The 27,710-nt window shown below is 37.3% G+C and overlaps 1 protein-coding gene across 3 annotated transcripts in view; it reads left to right on the top strand.

Moving 5' to 3' along the window:
* Window positions 1–27,710, top strand: part of cv-c (RhoGTPase activating protein) — a 315,849-nt gene that overhangs the window by 95,850 nt on the left and 192,289 nt on the right. The window contains exons 3-7 of one of the 3 annotated variants that reach the window (XM_086916699.1): window positions 16,825–18,336; window positions 18,966–19,203; window positions 19,887–20,126; window positions 21,059–21,298; window positions 21,767–21,960. In XM_086916699.1, coding sequence (XP_086772825.1) covers window positions 16,825–18,336; window positions 18,966–19,203; window positions 19,887–20,126; window positions 21,059–21,298; window positions 21,767–21,960 — 2,424 coding nt within the window. The remainder of the gene's footprint in view (window positions 1–16,824; window positions 18,337–18,965; window positions 19,204–19,886; window positions 20,127–21,058; window positions 21,299–21,766; window positions 21,961–27,710) is intronic. The other 2 variants (XM_012492546.3, XM_086916700.1) reach the window with 2 other exon arrangements.

Here is a 27,710-nt window from a genome sequence, read left to right as displayed (position 1 = left end):
CGTTTTCATTAATAATAAAACTGTTTCATATTCTGATTCAAAATTGATTATTTCGGAGTCGATCGTTGCTCTATCGTTAATTCTGGAAAATAATATTGTTATTCTTTCGTGACGAGAAATACGATTGCACGATTCGTTGGGTATATTTTAATTAATTTGATTAATCGAATTAATCGCGGCTCCATCCTTCATTTGTCCCCGACTGTCGCGGCAAACTTCGAGTCTAAACAGTGATTTCGTTCATCCGCGACGAAATTACGAGCGATTTTATTTCCTCACGGAGCTTCGCAACCTGCAATTAACCGGCCGTAAGAAAGTTAAAGGGAATAAGAATTACATCAGTCTGTTGGTGCTCGGTGAGTAGGTGAAAATTCATTGAAACGTAGCCGGTGTTTAGCAATCGTTCGAACCGTACGCGTGTATACCTATTGACGATTTAAAAAACGATCGTGAACTGTAATTACAGGGGAACGTTGTTGTAAAACGCGGAAAATGGTTGTAAACATTATTACGAGATCTTGTAAAACGTTTCGATATTCGCGCGAACGAATTACGATTTTATCATCGCCGAGAATAGGCATTGCTGCTCGGCCAGCATTTCGCTTTTTCGATAATTCACGCGCTTTCGTAAATTGCTCGCTACTCGAATTACTATACATTTTTATTCAGCCCGATAAATTTTTGTTTATTCCATTTATTATCTTATAAATTATAAATTCAAATCTTTCTTCGAGTCAACAGGGAAGGAAAGTGATTCTTTCTTCGAGAATTTTTTCTTAAGTATGTAATATACTCGTAATATCTTCAAATTCAAAACAAGAAAAACAAGGGTAACGTGAATAAAATCCATGATAATGGTCGATAAACGACTTAACTTACAGTTGAAGGGTTAAGAAAAATCTTGGTTCAATTTTCATAACTCATTATCATTCTCGCACGATTCATTAATTCAATGCTGGGGGGCCTGTTGCATCGCGTGTAAGCAAATATAAAAGCACACGAGGTATGTAAACGCGTCACGGGATTAATTTATGGGATAGCCTAAATATAATGTGAGAGTCGAGTCGTGTGGGATCGTAAAAGGGTTGAGGTTCGTTGTCGAGCGAAATAACAACGAAATTGACAACGAGTCCCGTTTGAAAACTCCGTTTCTTGCGTGTGTACGGTCACTTGCAAAAAATTGCAAGGCTCACGTGCGCCGCCATGACATTTGAAGTTTGCGTGGGTTTTTGGCGAACGTTTGGGAGAACACTGTTCGACTTGTTCGATCGTATTCATTAACATTTTAATATTAAACGAACGTGAGATCGAATTTCATTAGGGCTTCCCATCCAAAATTTCTATTCAGAGTTTATTCAAATTTTAATCTTCGTTTATTTGTTTATTTTATTTTTTTTTTTTGTAAATCTAATTTCGAAAAAATATTGAGGATGAATTAAATTTTGCGGACAAAAATTTGCTTTACTACGTCGGATCTGCTATTTTCCTTCGGAAAATTATATTTTAAATAAGCAAAAAATGCAGAACACACTTTTTTCGTATAAAAATTAATTTTCAAGAAATTCGAACTTGAATAATTAATATGTTCAGTTTTGATTTTTTTCAAAAACTGTATTTTTTGCTCATTCTCATACGTGAAATAATCACTATTCGTTCTTATCCAATTAAGAATTAGTTAAGTTAATTTTACTTGTATTTGAAAAATTTTCATATTTGTTCGAAAACGAAGTCTCGTGTGAAAGAAATTTTATATTTTCGTTTTATTTTGAGCCACGGATCTTTCTCAGCCATCTTTCTGATCCCATTTCTACCAGGAATTACGAACCATCCTGTATTATTACATTACTTGTAAATTTTACAAGATTTCCTTTTATCTAAAATTCGCCCTTAAATTCCATTTAACTCTTAACTGTCTGCAGATTTCGTTCAAGGGTGAAATTCGCCTTTGAAGTTGGACGTCAACGGCAGAAGCCGTTCGACGAAATAATCCATGTCTTAGAATAATTTAGAATTGTTCGATGTCAGTGGCCGCGGAGACGATTCGTTGAACCAATTAAAAGGGCCAAATTCTATGCCGTTGACGTCATCAACGTGACGTTTTCAACCGCGTCCCCAACAGTTTTTTCGCTGTTGGGCCGGGCAACAATTTTAAACGAAGGGCGATAAATCAAAATTAAGCGATCCGAGAGGATCCTCGATACGTCGGGGCCGCGGTCGTTCACAAAGAGCAGCTTTATTTAAACGATTTCGGCCGCTTTTCAACCTGCTTTCATATTTCAAAATCGAGTTTAATCGTGAACCAATTTATTCTTTCCTTTTTTTTTTCACGCCGAATATTCGACGCTGTATATACTCTCCTTGAAATCTGCGCCGTGATAAATCTTTGAGGATCGAACGGTATTATTTCCACCCGTGATGAATTTTCCAGTAATTTTTGCGCGTTGCGAATTACCGTGAATTAAACGACAGTGATATATAACTTTGCAAAACAGGGAGGGGAGAAAGTTAGAGCTATGCCCCTATTAAAGAAATATTTCTCGTTTATATTATTATGAAATTGGGTGAAGGTTGGTTGAAAAAGAAATTGGGTTGTTTTTGAAACAACAACGTTTTTTTTTTTTCCTGATTTTATTTTTCGAGCGATCGTTAGAGAATATCGAGAAGAGCAATATGAAACTCGTCCACGCGTGGAAAGTTTCAAATCCTATTTTCTCGCAATTAAAAGTTGATGATGGCATGGCAGAAATAATGACGATGTTTGATTTGAGATAGATGCACGTATCGTATTCACACAGGTGATCGCACATCTGTTTAAAAATTACGTGCGAAAATATATAAATATTTTCCAAATTAAATTATTCGTTCCAGTCTCGTTCTGTAACATTCTTTATTCCATAAGATTTCGAAAATCGATTACTGTTTCGTGCCAAAGCGGGGATCGTTTTATCTTCGACATCGGAAGCAGCTCGATATTCCATAAGAGGTTTTACAACCCGGCTATGAAACGGCCGGCCTTGATTCACCGATAGCCAAATGTTTAAAAGAGCCGAGGATGAGCCGTGATCCTTGGTTTCTCCGTAAAAAGAGTGAAAAGTTGACGAGAAGAGTTCAGATTCCGACGAATTATCCTCTATCTCTTTAATTCAAGGAAAGAACGACTTGGAATGGAATCGAAGAGAAATAGGTGAAGGAAGGTGCGCAATCCTCCTCCCGGAGCCATTACGTAAATCTTTTCATGCGAGTAATGATGATGAATTAATTACCGTGCGCTCATAAAATATTAAATTTAAAAGGATAATTCAAGGGTAATATATAATTACGTAGTAAAAAGTAATAGCATATTAATTCGTTTTAATATGTACGAAAACAATTTGAAATTTATTGATAATTTAAGAGGCATATATAATCGAGCAGTTAAAATTGAAAAAAAAATTTAGTAGTAGTTTATTATCTATTTAATAAAATATAGACAAAATACAATGTATAATTCAAATTTCCTCCGATTATCGGTATTAATTATTTTCGAATCTTATTACTTATAACCTTAATACTATGGCGATTGATTATGCGACACTAGCGCCACGCGACTATTAACTAGTAATATCCAATATATAATGTATTTATTTATTTACATTTTATTAGTTATTTATTATCGAGTTATTATATTTTTCTATAAATATAACAGAGATATATTTTATTGATTTAGTTAGTCATAGTGTTAATAAACAGTTATCGCACACGACAAATCAATAATCTCCCTATTTTTTAGTCTCTGAATCTCTTCACTAATGCAATATTAAATTCCTTCAACAGAATTCATTTACAAAATGGATCATGCTAGATATTTTTTTTTTTCAATTTTAAACAAAACAAACGGCAAATCTGAATTTAAGGATGAAAATAGATTTGAAAATCCTCTTAAATTCATAAATTTATATAAAATATCTAAAATATCTATTTACTCTTCAGTTATACGAGCAATATATTTATTTTAGAAAACAATTATAACAAAAAAGATATAATCGATATAGTTGTACTTCGCATCACGATCTCGGTGTTACGAAGGTTAACACCGGGGACTTTAGGTGCTTGTTAATGGGGGTCACTGCATAAGGCCCACCGTGTATATACGCGTATGGTAAACGATATCTTATCGTTTCGAAGCCACCGGCCGCTCCGGCCATTTTACCCGCCGACGCCTCTCCTGGAACAATGTGTCTCTCCCTCCCCTCGTTAAATGACTTTCACACGGAACCTTATGTCACGTATGGAACGGGGCCTGGACACGAATAAATCATTCCTTTCCGCGGTACGTTCGTGGAATATATCGCTCGGCGTGCCCTGGTTGGATTAGCCGGCGATCGCGATCGGTTTACGATCGATGGCTTTGACTTTGTCGAGCACCTTGACGATTTGCATGATGCATACGTAATGTGGAATGCAGGGGAAAATGATGGTTGCGAGGCGAAGCGTAGCAGTCAGCGGAGTCGAAAGTAGATTATCGTAGGGCGGTTGGAAGGGATTAACAATTTCTGATGAATTTATTATGATACGAAGCAGATATATACGTATAAATTTTATTCCATTTGTACACGATCAGAAATAATAATAATAACGATGATAAAGTTCGATTTATCGTACTCGTTCTATCATAAAATTACAAATGTTGTTTATTAGGATTAATTTGATTATACACATTTGTTTCTATTCGAGAATGGTTACTGCGATTTATTCGCAAATCTATTCTTCGATTATCTAATGTTCGGGCGACGTCATAAAGATTTTCTATCTTTTATGGCGATTGACGTGTATTGTCATGAAATTTTCCAAAAAATGTGAAAGCTATAAAAGAAAGAGTTTTCCGCATATCCGATTTTGCACGTGTTCAGTATTACAGATGGTGCGTCGATCCTCGTCAATTTCGATTAGAAAAACAAAAAGAAGTCCTCGGTTACACGACCGTTCCTCCTGCTTATCGAAAATCAATAAGGGAATTCTTCTTCAATTTTCTGTACTACATGCGTCGAATCGTCACAAATCGACGGGAATATCGTTGCATCGATATTTTTCCACGGTGACATAAACGTAACAGAAATTTCGTGAAAGAGAGAAATAAAAGAAAAAAGGAAAAAGGGAGGGAAAGAGCGGACGGCCGAAACACTTTCTCGTCGCTAAGAATCAAGAGGAAGGATGATCAACGCCGGGATAGCGATTACACGAGCAGAGCGAAGGGTCGACCGTGCTCCTCTCCACTCTTTCAGCTTTCTATCGGCCATCGACGTAAATTACACGTTGCATTCCCTTGTGTTACGATGCACGCCGGCTATAATCGCATTACGCTTCTGCTCTGCCATCAGGAAGACCATTACGCGCAACCGGGTGCGCGAAGGAGATCGGAAAGGAACTGTATAGTATAATCAAACAAATGCACTCGATTGCAGAGTTTGTAACACATTCTGAAACCGATACGCCGGGACACGGTTTTAAGGTTCGATCATCGAAAAGCTTTTACGTAATTCCCTTCATCGAAAGAGCCGAAAGCGTATTTTTACAGTTGTTGTCGATGCTCCAAGAGGATCGGTATTGAATACGCGCAAGGAATTCCAGTTTGCTTTCCATGGATGGGAAGAATGTATAGGAAAAGTTGATGCATTTTCATAGACGTTTCTTGCTTTTTATTCATAATTTTATGAATAGATGAAATACGTGTTTTGATAATGGTATCATAGATGAAGAAGAGGGGATAAAGTTTTAGGTTTAATCTTTTGTGGTAATTAGTGTCCTTTCAAAAGATGTCAATGTAATAAAATCTGTTAATTTATAAGAAGACGAGATAGTTCGTATGAATTTTTAATGGAATGACACGAAGCTGAGTAATCAAAGTGCCTTTTTCCAATCTTCGAGTGTTTCAAAGTGAAAAGTAATAATATCTTTAATAATAAATTAAGATGAATAATCAATGCTGTAAAATTTTTTAAATAACTAAAAGCGATGCCATTGATAATGGTTGGATAAGATTATTTTTTCTCCGCGAATCAAAGAAATGGGAAAAATTATGAAAATCATTGTCAATTAGCTATCTTTTCGTGAATCACAGATTCCGTAAAGAGATTCTTCGCATTGATAAATCTTCTTCCTTCAAAAGAAAAGACTTGTGTCAATCTGTTAAAATAAATAGTAACGATACCATCGAATTCTATGTTTTATCTTATTCCGTCTACTTGCTTAACCTGTTTTATCGCAACGAAGAATCAAGATGCATCAAACGATTGATTACGATGATTTTTGTTCCATCCGAGGAGCGTTCAATGGCGTTTTACGATGTGATGCAGATATTATAAAATTCCATCCGTTACCCGCACAATTTCTTCAATATACTTGCGTTTAATTAAGAATAATCATTACATTACCGTTATCTTGAATTCATAGATCAGTTTTGTTATAAATCATCGCGAAACAATCAAGTTTTCAATTATAAGACACTATTTTGAAAACCGAAAATTGAACAATTATTTATTTCTTTGATTTAAGAAGAAATTCAATTATTTCTTGAATCTAGGAACAACGCAGAAAACACGATTCTTAAACCTCCTTGCAATTTCAACAATAATTTTATCGAATTTCCAGTTGAAAATTCTTCAATTCGATTAATTAATTAATATCGATAAAGTGACGTGACAAAAACAGAAATAAAATAACTTTCTAACAAAAATTACAATTAATTTTTAATATTATTATTGATATTGCCATTAATAATAAAATTATGGACACGAAGTGAAAACTTCAAGACTTCTCTCTTCTAATATCTTAAATCAACTTGGTAACGTCGATAAAATCGAATTGCTCGTTACTTTATTATCTGATAAAGTAATCTACGGAACAAATATCGTATGTATTATATAAATAACAAATATCTATTTTCAATATACAAAAAAAAAAAAATCATCAAGAGAGGCGTTGCAATAAAACCGGTCAAAGGTGACTTGGTGAATCTGTCTGTGCACTTTCATCGTATCCGGTTTGGGATATAGGCACGAACAGTCGACCGTTTTACGGTCGGAATGGCAGTAAAATATCGCGATATGACAACTGGTGAAAATTTATCGACAAAATTTTTTCCCCTATCGCGGGTATGAACTCGGTCCCGGGGCGAAAAATATCGAAAGAAAGGGAAAGAAGCGGTTCCATGCATCATGTCGGCAGGCAACACGGTTCATTCAAAAAAGTTACTCGAGAAATTGCTTCGATATTTGCTTCGAATTGCGAGAAAACAAGATTTTACTCCTGGTTAACGAAAGAATTTGAGCGAGGGAATATAGAAGTATCTTTTCTTTTTCACAATCTATGGATATTTTTAGAATGCTGTTCTTCTAGATTATAAAATGAACGTATAACGAAGAAATTGTTCGTTTTCTTAAATTTCTTCAATCTTTTTGGTTCAAAAGTAAAAGGATTAAATTGTTATATCATATTATATTTATATAAATAATTTTTATATATATATTATAATACCGCAGTTTGTGTATAATATTCATTCCTTTTTTTACACGATAGAGATAGCAGTTGTGATTTTCTCATTCTTTTTCAAATTGGAACAGGATTTTATTGATCTTTTTATCTCGTGTTAGCAGAGTTTACAACGGAACGACAAGTAACGAAAAAGTAAAGTGAAATCCGATCGATTTTAACGAGTATTACACGATTCCAGAGGATTTCAACGGATACGCTTCTGTATCCGCCCGTTGTCGAACGAAATTGTCTGTTTTTCGTTTTACAATCCACACGGTCCATTGTTTCGGGTTCGATAACGAGAACGATACGGAATGCAATAATAGTATTGGATTTTTGTCCCCCTTTTCAACCTCTTATTGGAATTTCGTGGAATTGTGTCAAAATGCGTGGGAGCAAAGATACAAATAGAAGTCAAATATTGAAAATATGATCGAATGTTCATTTGAATCTTCGTTTCCATATTTTGACACTTCGGCCTGTTCAATCTTTCACAAAGCGGAATTTATTTTCCTCTACAAATTGAAAAATCAATTTGCCATTTTAATAATGAAGAGATATTTATACAAATTTTATACGATTTTATGTTTGTATAAACGTTAAAATTTATTGCCCATTAAAAATTCAAACTACATATTATATATTTTCCATGCCCGTGTGTATGGAATTCAAAGAATTTTTGTAATCAAAAATTAATTAATTTTTAATCGCCTTCTTTCTAATTTTATTATACAGTCAAGAATCTTCTGAGTCAAGTTCAAAGATTTAGGATAGAATACTTTTACTTTGGAATATAAACACGTAGAAATTAATAATGAAATAACTTTTTATATGAAAATATTATTTCATTGATACTATCGAATTTTATTCGACAATTACTTTATAAATTCCAGATTAAAGATTAAAAATTAGAAATTACTACTTGCATATTACAATTTTAAATCAATAGAAGAAAAAGTTATATATATATATATCTATTTCTTGTACAATATTTAATATTCAAATTAATTTATTCATTCAATATCTATTATCATTATACTATTAATATGCACAATATGCATAACATAAGGAAATACTTGTAGCAATGCATACCAAAATTGAAACGACACATAGAATATTAACACGTCTCGATATTTATAGGTATTTTCTTAAAATAAAATACGCAATTATTATCATTCCTCCCGGTTACTCTCGATCTATCTTATTCTTGCATAAGTGATCTGGAAAACTGGCTCTTGCCGCGAAGCTACTGATCTCGAGGACTCGATGACTCGTGTCGTCCCCGGAGTGAATCGCGTTCCAGTTTTCGTTTCGAGATTTAGAACAAGTGCAACGAACGTCGTCTACGTCACGTTTGATCTTCTTGCGTGGCGCCCCGCATTTAACGATATAATCCGCTTGTACTGGACGCCGTGATCGTTTCGCCCAACATGGAAGATTAATGTTTCCACGCGGCCGACTCATCGAACACGCGCGTACCCGCGTGGAATGTCGCAACTTGCGCTCCAACGAGTTTCTGCCTCTCGGTTTTAACAAATTTTAGCCGATCCCTCTCCGCGTTGGGAAATCCACGCCGATCGAGACCTTGATTCCCTTCCAGTAATTCCCGTCCTCGCCGTTCAACGTCTTCTTTGCCTCTAATTAGCGATGGCTCTTTTATTGGGGCTAATCCGACGTGGCCAAGTTAGAGATTATTATCGTGAATAATAATAATTCCGTTTTGAAAACGAAAACGTTGGAAATATGGTAATAGATTCTGTATTTCTATAAAAAATATTTCCAAATAAAAGAATAAATGAAAAAATGGTAGTAGGTGGTTTCAAAGAGATTGTACATGCGTTGATCATTATAAATTTAATGGAAATGTGGTTAAATTTTCAGGTTTTTCGTTTCGATTACTATTATCAGCTAGGGATTTAGCGATGTTCCTTATGATGTCGATTAATATTACACGAGAATTACATTCTGGTATTACGTAATTCTTTCTGTAGTGAAGTTTTAAATTTATATAAAAATAAAATTTTACGAGAACGAGACTTTTATCCAATAACAGATCTAATCCTAATTCGTCCATCTATCAAAGCGACGCGTGATGATTCAGATCACGTCGAAGGCAAGCGTCGAAATGGAATTGATCATCAAAATTCAAAGGCGTACGAGGCAGGCGGCTTTCATCGTGGGAAAGAGAGAGAGAGAGAGAGAGAGAGAGAGAGAGAGAGAGAGAGAGAGAGAGAGAGAGAGAGAGAGAGAAAATTGAAAACGTTGCAGGTCACGGGCTGGTAGGACGAGTCTCGACGATGATTGTTGTGATCCCTAGAGACCGAATGACGTCCCAGTTTTCCACAAACGATCGCTCGGCCGTGTCTCGTTCTGTATGCCCATTCGAAGGGGAAACGATCCTCTTGATTGAAACGTATGGCTCGTTTCGATCGACGAGGATCGGTCGTCATTCATTCAAAGTGGGGAAAGTGTAATGAAAATATCATTTTCTCGAGCGAAACAAAAAACAAAACAAAATAAAAAAAGAGAGAGAGAGAGAGAGAGAGAGAGAAAAACTCGATCTAAAGCCCCTCGTTATTGGAAATAATGCTTAACTTGGTGAAATCAATCAAATCAAATCTTTTCTGGAAGCTGATGGAAATTTAATGGACGCTTTCTTCTAATGCGCGATCGAGATTGAGTTGTCGAATGATTCTGTTACCGGGACAAGCGGATAATTTATGCGCCGCCATGAATCCTCTAATATTCGTTTTATTATCGAGTATTAATCTTACACTAAATCGATGATTATATCTTGTTAGTTTTATTTTTACTGCTACATTGATTCAAGCTATTCTTTCTCAAGCTATCGCGACTCGAAAATATATTATCTTTTAAAAGACGACAACGTTTTCTTTTTTAAAATCGAAGAAAATTATCCTCTTTTCTCGTTCATTTTGACCAATTTTTTAAAGATTTCTCTACACCAATTAAGTCCAATTTTAAAAAAGTTATCACGTTTTGATCGTTTAATTCGTATCCCTGTATGCTTTCACTCATTCGTGCATTATCTCGAATCGACGAAAAAGATCCGTCTAATCGCAGCTATATTAATGATAATACAAATACGATTTCTTCCTCGATTTGATAAATACCTCGACGAAGGCGCTAAATTAATCGCGAAAGTAAAATAAATTGAGGTAACCGCAGGTGGTGTCACATTGAAAAATCCTATTTTCTCTTATCTGGAAACGATGTTCTTGTTCTTCCTTCCTTCCTTCCTTCCTTTCTTCCTTTCTTTCTTTCTTTCTTTTCCTCCTTCTGGCATGGTTCGGGTACGATGACACGGCCCCTGGGAAAATTTCGCGGTAAAGGAAAACTAATGACTGGGGGGACGATCGGTGTCATTAGCGGCCACGCTGTCTCTTCGTGGACATTAATAAAAACTCTAATGGACTGGTCGATGTTGTATATTGGTGACTTTGATGCGGCTCTCGTGCACGGACGACTCCTCACGACCGGATTCCTCTTCTTCTAACGAGCGCGTCCCCGGATATTTCTTTATTAATTTTTCTTCGCCGCATGCCACGACCGTCGCCGGTTAAAGGAGGCCGATTCGGCACGACACACGGTGAAATCCCTCTCTATGTATCGAAAGGTCGCTCCTCGATCTTGTCTTCTCGTCGTCGGATCTCTAATTAATTCGTTTATGTTTGTACTACCCGCCTCGAAACGGTTGACTGATGCGTTACATTCTGCAGCAAGGAAGTTTCATCGAATTCTTGTTTGCTTCTTGTAAACGGTGATCAGGAATTCTTGTAACGTCTGTAGTCCGTGTCTACGTCACTGACTCGCCTCTTTAATATATACAATTGGGAAGGTTGAGAATATTTCTAGGTAAAATAAGTAAAATCTCGCGTGGACAATTATTCGATTGGCAAAATTGATATTTCTAACTTCAAATTTGTTTTGGGTAAATTAGTTTCTTTAATTGGATTTTATAGGCTCCATTTTTGATATTTTCTTCTTCCTTTTTTTTTCTTCTGTTTTCGGTACATTATTTCTCTTTCTCTACATTTTAATTTCAATCCATAAACGTGCTCTATCGTTCTTTCAATTGTTAATCTATCCTCAACCACGCGAAGGAAATATTGCGAACGACCAGCGTACGTGTAAACACAGTTATTTTTAATCGCGCAGGTATCCACACTCCACAAGTTTACAGCGCGGCACGAGTCGAATCATTGGCCGACACGCATTCCCACCTCGAGCGTGTTAAATAACATTTATGTTAATGGGGATAGGTGAGCCAATATCTTTCGAGAGAGGTTAAGATATTGCCGTTTCGTAATCGCCAATCGACTTTGTAGGCGTAACTTCTGTAACGACACTGTGCTTGGATATCTCTATTTGCCAAAGGCGGAAATATACATACATATATATATATATACACGTGAGGAAAAAAAAATCGTGAGAAGTCAATACACGATGATGCACGAGCGGAATCTACGAAGTCGATCAGGACAATGGTGTGTTTAAAGTTTTATCGTTCCACTGTTACGAATTACGTGCATAATAACTGGACAAGACTCGTTTTGCCAATCATTTCACTCCTTTCCTTCTTCTTTATAACGTTTTAACGCGAAGTTCTTCTTCTGTGGATTTCCATGGATTTTCTTCTTTATATATATATATATAACACTGGTAAAAGTCGAGAGACCAATTTCTTTGCTTTGCTAGTTTCTTGAAAATTATAAAATTTAATAGAAGTATGTTTAGAAAGAATTAAATCAGAATTAATTCATCGATGAAATCATAAAATAGAAGAATTGCGTTCACAATAACGGTTGAAACGCTTTTACAATGTTGCCTTTGCGTTTTGTAATTGGTTTTAATTTCGTTTGTGTATATTACTATACTCAGGCTTACCACTTTCCCTCCCTCGATAGAGAAGAGACTTTCCTTTTCGCTTCTCACATTTGTTGTTTAACGGGGAACGGGTTGAATTTATTTTCCATTGTTTCGAACGGATGGAAAGGGGGCTCCTTCGAGGCGCTCCATGGCATTTCGTCTAAAATTTATGCGCTTTAATGCTGAGCCTTCGAACGAAAACGTTTTCAATCATTCGGATAGGCTTCGCTTCATTTGAAGTTGAAAATTATCGGTTATTTGAGCGTATAATCCTGTGATACCTTGCATAATCGTAAAGCACAGCGATATTTAGAAGGGGAAAAAGAAATTAATCCTCGTAATTTGTAACCGGATTTCGCATTATCATGCATCTAAAATATCGCAAATGCGTTTCTCCTCGAGAGGTCACCATTTATCATTAATTTTAATCGCGATTATTTATCGCGAGGATTGAGCAATACGAAGAAACGTTCGATAGAATAGAATTTTTACACGAGTTAAGTTGAAATAAATATCGGAGAGGATGGATAAAAGTTTCGCCTAACCCAATTCGATCGGGAGAGAGAGAGAGAGAGAGAGACAATTAAAGGAAAGTCGGTCGTTTGAATGGGCGCAATGTTTCCATTCGGCTGACACGGAAGTGTTCGTGAATCGTCCTGATTGGGATTGCATTTAATCTCAACCAGACGCACGCCTACAATCGGCATCGCGATTCCATTCTAATATTCTCCATCCATAACGCGCCGCCCGCCGCATTTATCAAACCGATATTTATGCGAAAGCTCCTCGGCCCCCGTGCTTTTAAACGACTGTTTTCTTCCGTGCCCGAGATTGCACGGATAACGAACTGATTAAAGAAACATCCGTGGAATTTTCGACGTGATTGCTTTCGATGGAACGACGATATTGTGATAATAATTTGGGTCGCGAGTTACAACAAATACGTTTCGTTCGATCAAATTGTCAGATCTTTTTTAACGCGATGCCTCGTTAATTCTTTTTTCAAAAATCGATGCGTGCAATGGAGTGAATAACACACGAAGAGTGGGAGATTCATTAATAAGGGAATTTACGAATCAATATGTACAACAATCAAGAAATAATTGAAATGGTGTTCGGAAAATAGTGTTTCGCAAGTCAATCGAAGAACGTAACTCAATTTGATTTACAACTAATGTTGTATGAATTATTGGTAAATGTGATAAAAGTTTGTAAAAAGGCCTATCAAAATTTAACAATGCATTTAATTAACCACCGGCCAATGAACATCTCTCGCGATCCATCGCGATGAAGTCTCGGTATTCGATTCCATCGCAATAAAACCCTAGTTACTTGTCTGGCTGCGGTTTCGCGTTATTATAACCAGCCTGGCGATTAATCATCGGGCACGAGCTTCCCATTGTCCTGACACGGGTGTTGCATTGTGCGCCTCGAGCCAGCGAATGACTTAACGTGGGATATAACGGAGGATATAACTATCACGGCGTTGTCCATCGGATTCTTATCGGTGACTAATCTGTACGTATCCGACGTATCTATCTTTCTACCGTTTAAACGATCGCGTCACACCGCTAATTCTACCCTCGATGCATCGCAACCGTTTAATTCCCGCTTCTGATCATCCTTCGAGGTTGAACGAGAGAAGAAAATTCGTTAAAATTCGGGATTTTATTGCGAAAGTTGCCGATTTGCCGTCGCTGGATCTTGACGATTTTTTGTCGTTGTTTTATAGTTGTTGATGATTGAAAATAGTCTTTGAACAGGAGAAATTATCGAAAGGTATTTTGAGCGTTTATAACTTCGGCCAACGAATGAACGATCATTAGAAGCGTTGAACCTTCCTCTTTAAAGTGGTTTTTTTGTTTATTTCGATACGACTTCCGGTTCTCGAGATATCCTCGTGCAAAGAAAAGGATAATTTTTAATTCAGTATTACTAGCTAGTGGTGCATTTCCAGGAAAAAATATAGATTCGTAATTTCCTTTGGAAACTTTGAATCGTTGTATCTCGATAACCGATTGAAATATCGAGACGAATCGAAAGGAGGCTTCGATGGCAATAACATATATTTTTTAAACGTAATATTTATCATTTCATCTCGATCGATCGAACATTATTTGCAATTAAGTATATCTTCGGTCACTAGAACAAGATATTTGGAGACAAAGGAATGATGTAACTTTAATCAGGATGTTAAATTAAGTTCCGTTGATCGAATGGATCCCAATTCGAACATCAAACGAGCGAAATTTACTTACTGTAAGACACCACGAGCGAGGTAAGGGTGATATCATTCCTCGAGATCGCTCGACATTCATTGCAATCGATATCGTCCCAATGATAGCATGTCCGATCATCTATCGATCGTAAGCTCGTATAAATTGAATTTGCAGTCGGTTAAGGATAAGTCGAAGTCCAATTTCGTGCGGCTGGAGGAAGTGCAATTAAAAAGAAGCGGATGGAGGGTCCCTTTGTGCGGATGGAAAAAGAATTCGCGGGGCAATTTTTCAGTTTCATCTCGAGTTTGATAGATCCTCGGGTTGGCCGGTTAAAAAAAAAAAAAGGAAGGAATCTCTTTAAAAGGAACGCGTGCACGAATATTATACTCGTCCGTTTGATTAATGATAGACGCGCGTATCAACGTGCTGGTATCTTAGCCAGGGGATCGCCTAGCCGCGACTAAGTTTAATCAAGCTTTTCATTACGCGCGCCATAGCGTTTGATAGATGGCGCCCGAAGACGCCATCGAAGGTGATGCGATCTTTGATGCGATCCTCCATGAACGTCGATCCATGAATCGGTCCAATCGATATTCCTACGTATTCGTATTAAACGCGAATTCGAATTGGACGGGTTGATTGCGAGCGAAAATGTTACACCGATGAAAAGGAAAACTTTTAGTCAGAGTTGCAAGGAATGAAATTGATTGCGTTTAATGATTAATGAATTTAAAGACAAAGGAAGATTTATTTTTTTCTCCTCGATACCTTTCTCGTAACGTTGCTCTTCTTGCGGTTCGAAAGTTTTTGACGGATGGAAGTTTAGCCTCGTTCCCATTGGGAGGAAATTAAAGAGTTTTGACAAAGTGTGAAGAACAGCGGAGAAAGTTCGTAATTGAAACGTTGTAATTATCAGGGGAATATAACTTTCGCGTCAGAATTTTAAGCAACTCTCGATGATACGATTCTTAATAATATTATTCCAAATCGAAACTTTTTGAGGAAAATTTAAAACTGTGATAAATATCGTTTACAGGACGTGGTATTTAAAATCATGGTAACACCGGTTGAATTTCATGTTTTCACGTTGGAGGCGCGATACGTAAACATCTCGTTACAACGTTTAGCCAGCAGCCAGACACTAAATCATCATCAATCGGACGAGCTCTCCTCGTTTATTATCGCTTACACAACCTTTTTAACGATTCCAAATCGCTTCTATTATCGGTGTCGAGAGTCAAATACTCGCGGGACCAACTCGAACAGTAGAAAAGTCGAACAAGTGTCGTACGAAGCGAACAGGTTTTCTAAACCTGTACGTGATCGAGGTTAATCGACCCTTGTCCACCTGGGTGAAGATCGGCCCATAAATTAGAGGCATCGCTTTTTTCCACGGCCAGTCGTGGTGTGGAAGGCCATCGTTTGATTTTTCGTTTCGAGATGGAACAACGACCACGTGTCGTCTCTGTCAGACCATTTTATGACGATTTCGACGAGTGGTTCCATTTCTCGCGTCAAGATCGATCCGCCAGTGAAAAGTAAGATTCCTGTCCACAACGAATATCGTGTTTATAAATATTTGTTCGATGTTTCATTTTGACTGATATTTTAACACGGTGGTTGTTACGATGTTATTAACTTGGGAGACGCATCGATTCGCCAGATGGTATTAAATATTGCTACGGTTGCGCGAGATGAGCTTGGAATGAATCGTAATGCCAATGTCGATCCCATCAACTCGTAGTATCGCGCGTTTCCCTTTCGTTTAAATATCGTCGTTTCGCAATCGATCCCAGCGATTTAATTTTCTCTCCGCGATAGAAAGTTTAAAAAGAAACACGGGAAATAATTGCAATGATTATTATTTCTTCTGCACCTCACGGATAATTCTCATATTTCCTTACGCCTTTATTCCAATCAATTATCAGAGATCGTATCAAAAAATACGATATTTTAAAGTTCATTTTACTTTTCGATACGAAAATTGTTGAAATAAAAATGTTTCTTTTTTAATCTGCTTAAATATATTTAAACATAAGAGATATAGATTCAGTCAAATCTGAAGAATCGTTTTAAATTAAACAAGCAGGTTCTCACATCGATAGAAAGATGAAATGAAATATAAAAATTCGCCTTAACACCCTCCTCCTTTATTCCTCCCCTAAACTCTCTCTCGTCATCGTTAACCGATTTTTCCGCCCAACAGGAAGAGATCGGCGAGATCATCGAGTCGGCGCCGTCCACCCCCCTGATCATTACAGACGAGCCAAAGTACCCCACGCAGCCGGCCCCGCCGCCGGCTCGGTACACGCTCGAGCCGTGCCCCACGAAAAGCACGAGAACTCGTCAGAACTCGTGCAGGGGTTGCAACGGCGTGGATGACATCGGCGATTGGTCGAACAGCATCCTGGCCGAGTTCAACACGATAATCGCGAACGAGATCGACGAGCTGACCAGGGAGCTGGAGAGGAGCAAGGAGGAGGCGAGGATCGTGCGTTACAAGGAGCTGTTGAACGAGTTCGGGATATCGGACAGCGAGAGCTCGATCGGCAGCTCGGGCGGCCTCGATCGATCGTCCCGCAACGACGAGATCCGCGGCCGGCGAAATGGAAAGTTGTTCAACGACGAGGCGACGACTGGCTTCCTGTTGAGCCTGGGCTACGTCGAGCCGCCCCCGCCGCGCGATCGCCTCGTCTCGGCGAGGAACGATCGAAGAAAGAGCGGAAGTCTGCCCGAGGATCTGGAACGAGTGGTGGACGAGCGCGCGAGGTATCCGCCTGGCGGCGAAATTCTCGATCTCTCGGGAAGAACGTACGTGGAGGACCGTCTGAACACCTCTAGTCTGCCCTCGAAACTGGACCGTGGACACGGCGAGGAGGAAGCCACGGAGGAAGTCGGTGGGCGCGCCAAGTACCTTGGAAACGATCAACCAAAGAAACACGTAGGGATAAGTTCGAGGGGGGCCGGGGAGGATGAGAAGAAGGGGGCGGCCTGCTCTCGGCTCGGGCCGTGGGACGAGTCGAACGCGAAATTGCCGCCGAGGCAACGCGATGCTCACAGGAAAACGAGCCTCCCCGTGAATTTGACGGGGCAGAAGAGGAGAAGGACGCCGAGGTTGGCGAGAATTCGACGGAACGAGGAGCAGATGATGATGGATCCGGATTACGAGATGGATGGGGAGGACAAGGTGCAGCGGCAACAACTCGGCGGGGGGAGGTCGTTGGACGGTAACGGGCCTAGATCGGCCCCGGTCACGCCAACGGAGGAGAAGAGGTCCCCGTTCTCGAAGATCCTCTGGAAGAAACACGCGCCTGTGTTTCACGAGAGCACGGACGACGTGGTCCTCGTCAGAGTGTCCTCTTTGCCCGACCAGGATTTCCTTCATCTCGACAACGAAGCGTTGCGGGCGAAGAACGGTGGTGGCGGAGGGAAGGAGGGCCTGTCGAAGAAGAGGGCCGTGTCGCCTCTCACCCTGCGCTCGGATATATCCGCGAAACGGTTGTCCGAGTCGGACAAGGACGTGAGGCAGGTGAGTCCCGTGGATTTGAAGAAGTTCTCGCTCTCGAGATCGAGGGGTAACGACGTGGGCGTGAGTTGCGATCTCCCGGAAGACGACAACGTTGGATCCATCGGGAGCGTGGACAGCGGCAAGTTCGAACGGGTGGAGAACGTGGACGTGAAGAAGATATTGGACGAGCAGAATTCCAGATCCGGTTCGGTGAGTATTCACGAGTCCTTTTTTTTTTTCGAGAGAGAGAGAGAATATCGTTGCGAAGCTACAATGTCAGATCTATTTTTTCCCTTAACTTTGAGGATTTCTTTCATTTTATAAAATACTCTTAAATTTTGTTCCATCGAGATGTATCGATCGATAAATTAAGATTAATTTCAACAAGGAATTTAATTGCAAATTTTAATAATTAATTGTTAATAATTATATATTTATGTTAGGATATCAATTAAATGTGTTGATAAATGATAAAATAAAACGAAGAAGAATTGTATGCTAACGATGCTAACGATCTAATTCAAGGATTAATAAAATATTAATCATCTTCGTAGCTTTACAAGAATAAATGGAACGAAATTTCTACGTGAATCGTTGTCAAAGAATTAATTCGCATGTATGAAAATAGATTCCACAACACTGTTAATTTCAAACATAATTTGTGCTCAATAATTTTAATCGAATAAACAGATTTCGCGACAGGAAGGGAAATTATCTAGAAAAATATCTAAAAAAAGCTGAAAGCTGTTTCAAAGAAGTTGTATATTTCTATAAAGGTCATAATTAGATATGTTTCTCGAACTGTTCCACGATAATAACGAGGCGAAATATACTTTCAGCTACCGATTTCTCTTCAATCCCTGTTATCGAAGATCCGAAACGGATCCGGCTCGTGCTGCCCGAACAGCCCGCCAATGGATTCGCTCACTTGTTCCGACATAGCGACGCAAACTTCCCCAGCTATTTCCAGAAGTTTCAGCTTCACATGGGTCAGTGATTGCGACTCCCCGCGAGGTAACTCTCTCAACGTCTGTTCAACCGTTCTTCCTCTTCTCGAATCGTTATTTGAACTCGAAGGTAACTCTGCCCTCGTTTCGACTAATTGTCAATTTAATGAAACTCGATGATCATAAGTTTTATCTCTCGTTACGGGCAAACATTTTTCGTGTAAGGAAAATTAAACGATCCCGTTCGTTATGATTTATATTTTATGAAATAGGAGTTAACGAGGGAATTTATGAAAGTTCATTTAATTGGTAAGAAGTTTTTTAATATAGCGGGGACTTCGTTATTTAAAGTAATGGGGAATAGAGTGGAATGGAACTTTTTCTTAGACGAAGTATTTTGTATTTTGAAGAAAATAATTAAGGATTCTATATATACTTTTTTAATTATCAAATTTTACAATACCAATGATTGTATATTACAATCATTCGCCAATTCTACAAAATACTTTCGTTTTCTAATTTATTAAATATTTTACGTTTCAATAGTTAAATACGTTGCTAATATTAATACGTGAATGTGTCAATTTCAAATAAAGTTTTGCTTTTATTACTATGAAAGAAGAAAAGGCTATTTATATTATTTATATTTAATAGAGATTCGGAAAAACAGATTTCTATTCGTCGTAATTATTTTTGCATCCCAATATCGTATCGCTAAAAAGATTCATTTTTATCATAAATCTACGAAGAATTTCGAAGCGCAAGGCGAGATTATTCTCTCTCGTCTGCAAACCTTAATACAAATGTTCACAGCGGAATCACAGATGGATTCTCAGTCGCTGCAGGACGAGAGCACGTTGGATCCTGCCTCGCCCCAAGACACCGTGGACGACGACAATAGATCGTCCTCGTCGTCTCAAGATCTTCTTCAGAGCATGGACGAGATTTCCTCCGGAAGTATGTCGCCGGATACGACCGACAGAGCATCTCCTCTGGAGAGCGGCATCGGCACCGCCAGTCCTCCTAGAAGCACCGATCGACGGATAGTTAAGCGTAAGTCGATTATCATTCCTCAGAATTATCTCGAGCCTTGCAGTGGTCTCCCTCGAAGACGTTTTTTTATTAACTTGTACATAACCGTGCAATTTGATATGTTCTCGTGGTGGGGGTGAATTTCAGGAAACAATGCATGAATCGTTAATTAAAAAATTAAAAGTAGAAGTGTGTTCACTCATTGTTTGAAATCATTCGAATTTCGTTCTCGTTTCACAAAGTAATCCTATCTATTTACAAATCTTTAATATAGTTAAATTAACAATATCGTTGATACGTTGTTTTAATTTAATGTGTATTTTTTTTTTTTTTTTTTTTAATATTTTGAACAGTAGATTTTTCCTTATAAGGTATTTGGACTATTTTTCGTTTACCTCTTTGATAATTGACGATTAACTCTCGATTAATTTTAATATTCAAATAGTGGTGTTTGGCCTCGTAACTTTAGATTGGATGCTTAGTGCGAATTGTTATTTGTTTATGGCAAGAATGCAATTCGATCAACAACAAATTAATAAACAAAAATGAGAGAGTATTAGTTACACGTCGCAAATAAATATAAAATAAAGAATAATATTACATTTATCCTTTACACTATTACATTATTTATTCAGACATTCCAAATGTTAATTAATATAATTAACAAACAACAAACAAGTTTACACGACAACGAACAATCAAACAAGGAAAGCAAAGGAACAGAATTCGTTAAAATTCTAAATAAAATAATACAATTTATTATTAACTCAATTCAATAATCAATTTTTCCCAACAATTATTTAACACACTGAGATAACCGAAAACTGACATCCCAAATGAAAAATAAAAATTTCCCATTTCGTCGTACTTCGATCCATTATCAATACGATCCTTCAATTCTCACCACTCGAGCCATCATGCCATCATCAAAGAGACGTATTCTCCTCTCGCAGCCCCGTCCTCCGCCAAGTGTCACCGGAAAGAGACCTGGGAGAGGATCCGGCGACGTCCTTCCAAGTTAAACTCGCGGAACGACAAACACTCGCAGGACGTGTGGATCAAACGCGAGAGCGTGCACACCCAGACGAAGGAGAACGACGACCAATATTCCCAGGACGCGGTGGACAGCAGCAGCGGCCTCGACGACACCCTGCCGAGGATCAAACCGCCTCGACCGACCAATCTGCCTCTGTGTGAGTTTCATTAACGACGCGTGGACAGGTGTCGGTCGTGCGTGTGCGAGGGACATGCAAATTGCACGGCTCGAATGCCGATCGTTGTTTCCTTTTTTCTTTTCTTTTTTTCTTTCCTCTCTCTCTCTCTCGAGGGATGCAATATTCGAACAACCACACTTTTGTCTCGCTCGCATTTGCGAAGCAATTAAATGACCCATGGAGAAGAGAAAGTGGGAAAATACTTCGAGTTGGGAGAGAAGGTTTCCAGATGATAATTGGCGTTACTCTCGAGGATGCAAGTGGAAATATATAGAAATGTGTGCGTTGTTGCGGAACAGAGAGATAGGAGAGGGAGTTCTTTTAATAAGCTCGTGAAAATTATTGTGTCTTTTGATTGTGATCGTAAACTGTGAGGATTTATATTGAAAAGGATATTGCGTTAATACGTGATTCGATTACAATTCGTTCAATATCTCTGTGATATAGGCCTGTCCACCACCGCGAGCAGCTCCCTAAGCTCTGGAGAATTGTTGGAGACACCACCTCGAGCACCCTCATCCCCTTCCGCTGCCAGCCTCCAATTGAAACCGGAACCGCTCAGCGTGGAAATGGGTGGGAAGAGTAGCAGTGCACCCTTGTTGGAGAACAACGACACGGAGAAAGCGAATGGGAAGGTGCCGGTAAGTACACTTCCACTCGTCTTTTAGATGTAATAATCAAAATATTTCGATTCTACTTGATTGATTATTGAAAAAAAAAAAACTTGGAGATGAATTTCGAGCGTTTTTACAAATCTTTTTATGGACTATTTATTTTATAATAATTTTCAGATTGAACGAGAACCCTATTAATCCTATTGATCTGAACAAAAGAACCTTTACACTTTTTAATCGTGCAAAATGAGAAAAATCTTGTTCATCTTCCAATCCTAACAAATATTCCCTAGAATACAAATTCCAAAACTTTCCTCGAAATCAACACGATCGATCATAAATCGATTGACAATTATTCATAATTGATAGACCAGGTATGCTCGAGATATTTCTTTAAATATCGATAACAAGGAACGGGTCTAGGAGGAAAAGTATTCAAGTTCGGGATTCAAAGGCGCAGAGCATCGTCCTAGCTTCAATAGGGGGCATTAATCACGTGGCAGCGAAGCGTGTACGGCATTTGGCATCGAGATTACCGAGCTGAGATACGTTGACTCGGGCTGTTGCTCCGTTCGGTGATCCCCGCTTATGGGCCACCATTAGTCTCTGCCCACGTGAACCGTGTATATACGTTGTTGCGTGGCATTGACCATCGGCGTACACGGTATTTGTATTTCACCGCTGCTTGTAACACCGCGTGCGTGTGTGGGCCGGCTCAGGCCATCGTAAGATTGACACTTTGTTGGCACGATGAACCTTAATTTCCCTTTCATGACAGGTATCTACACCTGCTACGGGGCAACGCCGAGTCGCATATCTTGCAAATTAACCGATCCCAGTTGAATTCAATCGGTCGAGCGAGGCTTGTTGCACTCTTGTTCAACGAGCACGTTGATGCCTCGTTTTCGTATGCACGCGCGTGCTCGTTTTACGTCGTTACGGCCAATTTCGACACGGGATTTCGGTGGATTTCTCGTTGCTTGCTCGATCGTTTGCTCGATAATTTCCATGGAAATTGGAGCAATATTACATTTGTTTTACCTCCGTTTTTCTCTTCTTCAAATCAGACAAATTCGTGGTTATAAAGAATTTTTTCATCGGCTACGAGTATTTGCATCTTCTGAATCTTATCATAAAATGATTAACGATGATACAATTTATTAAAATATTTTGTATCAGCTAATTGAAATATCGATTTTCTTTAATTTTGTAGAATATAGATACAAATATTCGGGTCAAACGTCTTTCTCTGAAGAAAAGTAGTTTTCAATTGGAATTGGAAAAAAGTTCAAGAACGTCAAAATCGTTATAATCGGGATACAGATGCGTTTCTTACTTCGAAAATTCGGCGAAAGATGGCTATCCGCGGGTAATCTCGTTCGAGGAAGTGAGCCGGAAGCTAGGGAAATTACAATTACTAGTTCGGAAGTGGAAGTTCCTCGCGGCTATTGAAAACAAGCGTCGAACAAGATTGGCGTTTGCGATCGGATGCTTATCGAGGACGATCGATGTTATCCAGCCCTTGTCGTAAAATTGAAACTTTGTTAGCTAGCAGGTTTTAAATTTTCTTTCGCAGCAGGTCCCCTTCTATTCGATATCTCGATAGTCAATCGGATTTTCTTTAATATTGTAACGTGCATGCACGCTTCGCACACGGATACTTCGAGGGGATGATGAGCTTAATTCTCCTCACCACGGGTATCTCCATTTACTTTGCGGATCGTCGATGTATTTTGCGGATGAGTCGGTAATTACGGATAAGTCGACGATAGTTTTGATAGTCTTCCTTTTTTTCTTTTTTAATTCGCTTTTTATCGACGCGTGTTTCATCAATCTACCCGTAAAATTTTTATTTTTCTCCGTTGTGATCGATCGAATAGGTTTTCAATTTCTGTGAATGTTTATTCTTTTTTTTTTTTATTTTTCATCAATTTTTGAAAAGTGCCCGCAAAAACTTTTATTCGTTTTAATTTTTGATATCTTTAAAATCTTTATATCGAAATTTTTATGAAGTTAGTTTTATTTTTTATTCCTTATCTGTCTTATCTGATGACGTTCAAATAAAATGAGGAAACTTTTAAACGGGTGTAAAAAATATCGTATCTGTTTAAACAAGAGAATACAATTTCCGCTCGAAAATGGAAGGAAGAACGTAAAACGAATGGAGGATCGATAGTTGTTGGAACTGATCGCTAATTTTAGACTCTTCGCCGACCATTTTCACAGTTAATTAGTCGGTTGCAGTTTCTATAGTCTCTTTTTACACCTGGGATTAGTACTTTGTTCCTCATTGATCGTTTTTAATTCCCCTACCTGAAAAAAAATAACCTTTCCCTATCTCATCTCGCGTAATTAATTTTCAAAATTTTTCGAGTACCATCATTATCATACTACGAATATATTCGTTTATGGAAAATTTAATAACGCGTAAAAAATAAAATTTTCATTGTAAGCGAAACAAATCGTTATATTTTAATTTTCATCTCGTTAATAATATTCATAGATACTACGAATTTGCATATTTGTCCAATCTATTAATTAAACATTCAAATGTCATTGATTCTTAAAAAAAAAAAAAAAAAAACATTTTCCATGATTTCGATCCTAGAAAGCGATTTCTAAAACAATTTTTCTCAAATTAACAGTAATTAGGTTAACAAGCGCACCATCTAAAGAAGTACATTTCCCATTTTTAGAACTTAATTCCACGGATAGTTTATAGAGTTATATTTACACCAGGTCTCTAAATCTCTTCCATGTTTATCATACCTGAAACTATTCCACCTAGATATTTCATAATGTCACAATATTATCTCACGCTAGGAAACACTTAAAATCCATCGCATGGAGCAACAATAGTTCATCATTCCCGCACCTATGAACCACGTATTCTCCATCACACGAAAGAAAACGGAAGGCGAACGATCCTCTGTGTCCTGAGGGATGCCATAAATTCTCATTCGTTGACGTTGTATGGGCAAATAGCGTGAGCCAGCTCTATATTTATCCGGAGGAGGATTCTCTTTGATATCGTGACGATCGCCTCGCATTGACACGAGCCACAAAACTTCTTCACCTCCTACAACTTCTTTGAATATTTTCACGCGAGGTATTGAGTAATAGCCGCAATTTATAGGACAATTTCAAAGCGACCCGATAACGATTTTAACCTCGTCGTCGGTGGATGCCCGGTATACGTAAATTGTTCAAGGTCAGCAGCGGTTCTTTGATGCTAAAAACGACCCTTGGCGCTCAGGCCACGAGCCGATATTCTGTACTTGCGCTTCGGCCATTTTTGTCACCGATTATGCCGGGGGAAGAAAATAATGTTCGAACTTTTGCAGCATCGAGAATTGAATTTCGATCGTTTCCATAATTGATAAAATTATTTGATTATCGAATAATTTTAGCTCGATGAATAATAATATTTGTTTGTTTAATGTGCTCTTTTGATTTTAAATATTGAAATCTTGTAATTCCGATTAAGTTATCGTGTAAATAATATTTTTTAAAATATATATATTGTTAGGGTAATTCTTTTTAGATTGTAATATATTGTATTTCTCTTTGGACATGAATAGAATAAATCATTAATTAATAAATGTTATCAATATTATCATTATCGTAGTAGATTCTGATGTAAGAATTATTATATTAGTTGAAGATTGTAAAAGATATTCATTTGTATAGATTTTTAAATATATTGATCAATGGTTGGAATTAAAAAGAAAAGGGAATGTAAAACAATTATACGAATTTAACGAATTTTTTGATTGTCCATTATAATTATTTTTATTGAAAGGTAAATATAATCCTAGTCGATACACTTGAAAAAAATATTAAGCGAAGCTTTCAACTTTGCTACAATTAATTTTCTATGAGTCGTCACGTGCTTTTATATTTTTTAAGATTTTCAAACTTTATTATACACTTTAAAATGAAAAGAAAAAAACTATAATTTTTTCACTAAAAGACAAATTAAATATTTGAGTCAAGTATTGTTTATAATTCTTGTAGTTATAATAATAGAATGATAGAATATATTTAAGAACGTAGTTGATCTGATTTTGCTATCAGTTTTGTAAAATTCTATTCATTTCAATTTTATAAACTATAATTACTACTGAAATAGAAATAAAAAGAAAAATGGTTGCTTGAAACGATAGCAATAATTCATAGCGAACACAGTTTACACGAACTCGTAATATTCTATTCATTCGTCCATATTTTTTTTTTTTTTTATCCTTGAATGAAACGATAAAAAATTGGGTACAAAGTGTGTAAACCAACTGTTATTTACTCGCAATTTATTGATCTGCTTGCGGCTCACCATATTCAGTGTCTATAAATCACAAGTGTATTCCATTGTTACGTTATGGAGTATCAATTGTTAATCGGTATGGACTGGCTTAAAAATAATATTTTAGTTGAAGTAATATTTTTGGTCTTTCGAAGAACAACGTTATTTATAGTTCTAGTCACGGATTTTTATACATTTTTAGTTACATTACGACGCTGAAATACGGTATTATCTTGAAATTGAAATTTACTATTGATTATACGCAACAAAACATTTAAAATTATAGAATAAAGTCAAAAGTTTGGAGAATTAAAAGAATTTATAAGGTATAAACTGTTGTGTCAATATTCAATTTCTGATTTCTCGAATAATTTTTTGATAAATTTAAATTTTCTATGCCTGGAATAAAAATAGAAGGAAATTATGTTTAGAATAGAAATTATGTTACTGCAACAAATTAATATTTGGAAAAAATGAAATATGCATTCTTTTCATCAATTGAATTCATCTCTAAAGTTTCCACGAAAAAAAAAAAAAAGAAAAAAGAAAGTAGAGCAGGAACTGCATAAGAAACACCAAAAAGAAATAGAAGAGGATAGATTTATCAATTGGTTTTCGGTACAATTCCATTGTTGAATGCGCGTTATCAATGAGATGTCGATACACGAGAATTTGCACACGAGTGAGCATCGCCTTGGTAAACACACATTTTCGCGAGATACACGAAGAAGGATCGGCATCTCGATGATAATAAGTGATCAAAGCTAATGGAGCAGTGAGCCATGCTGACATATTAATCGGTCGGTGTCTCTCATGGCTTTAATAACTATCGTGTGTGGGTTGTATGCACGAAAGGACAAGAAGAGAACTTTCAGTAACAGAGAAAAAATCATTGCACCTGTGATGTGGCCGACAAACCTTCAAACAAATTTTCTGAAAAGAGAGATTCCATGTATGAACCTTATAATCTGTGTGTGACGATTTTAATTGAAAATTAATTTATTCGTTGCCTTAATTGTTTAAATAATTATAGAAATAATATGATAACGTGAATCTTATAGACGTGTCCCTATTTCAAATTCATCGATGATTTAAATATCAATATTAACACATTGAATTTAACAATGATATTTATTCTGTTGATATTCCCGTCAATCATCGACGTTTACTTTACATTTATATTTTATTCTCATTATTTCTTGTGCAAAGAAATTAATGTATCGATGAAAAATTATTATCCACAATGGCATAAATGTAATACGTAGGCGAATAAAAAAGTTGGAATTAACGTCGATCAAATGGTGTTGTCGATAAGAATATTTTTAATGAAATGATCGTCCAAGATCATATATCAATCCGATAAAAAGCAAGAATTGTTTAATAATTTAATTTAATTTAACATCATCGGTTGGGATGGAACACAGAAAGATATTGGAAAAAAGTCGATATTAATTTTATGATTCAATTGAAGATTGAA

This window comes from Apis florea, unplaced genomic scaffold, assembly GCF_048593485.1.
Source record: "Apis florea isolate Af1SG1 unplaced genomic scaffold, ASM4859348v1 contig_3803_pilon, whole genome shotgun sequence".
Lineage (NCBI taxonomy): Eukaryota > Metazoa > Arthropoda > Insecta > Hymenoptera > Apidae > Apis > Apis florea.
This window is presented reverse-complemented; position numbering and strand designations above follow the sequence as displayed.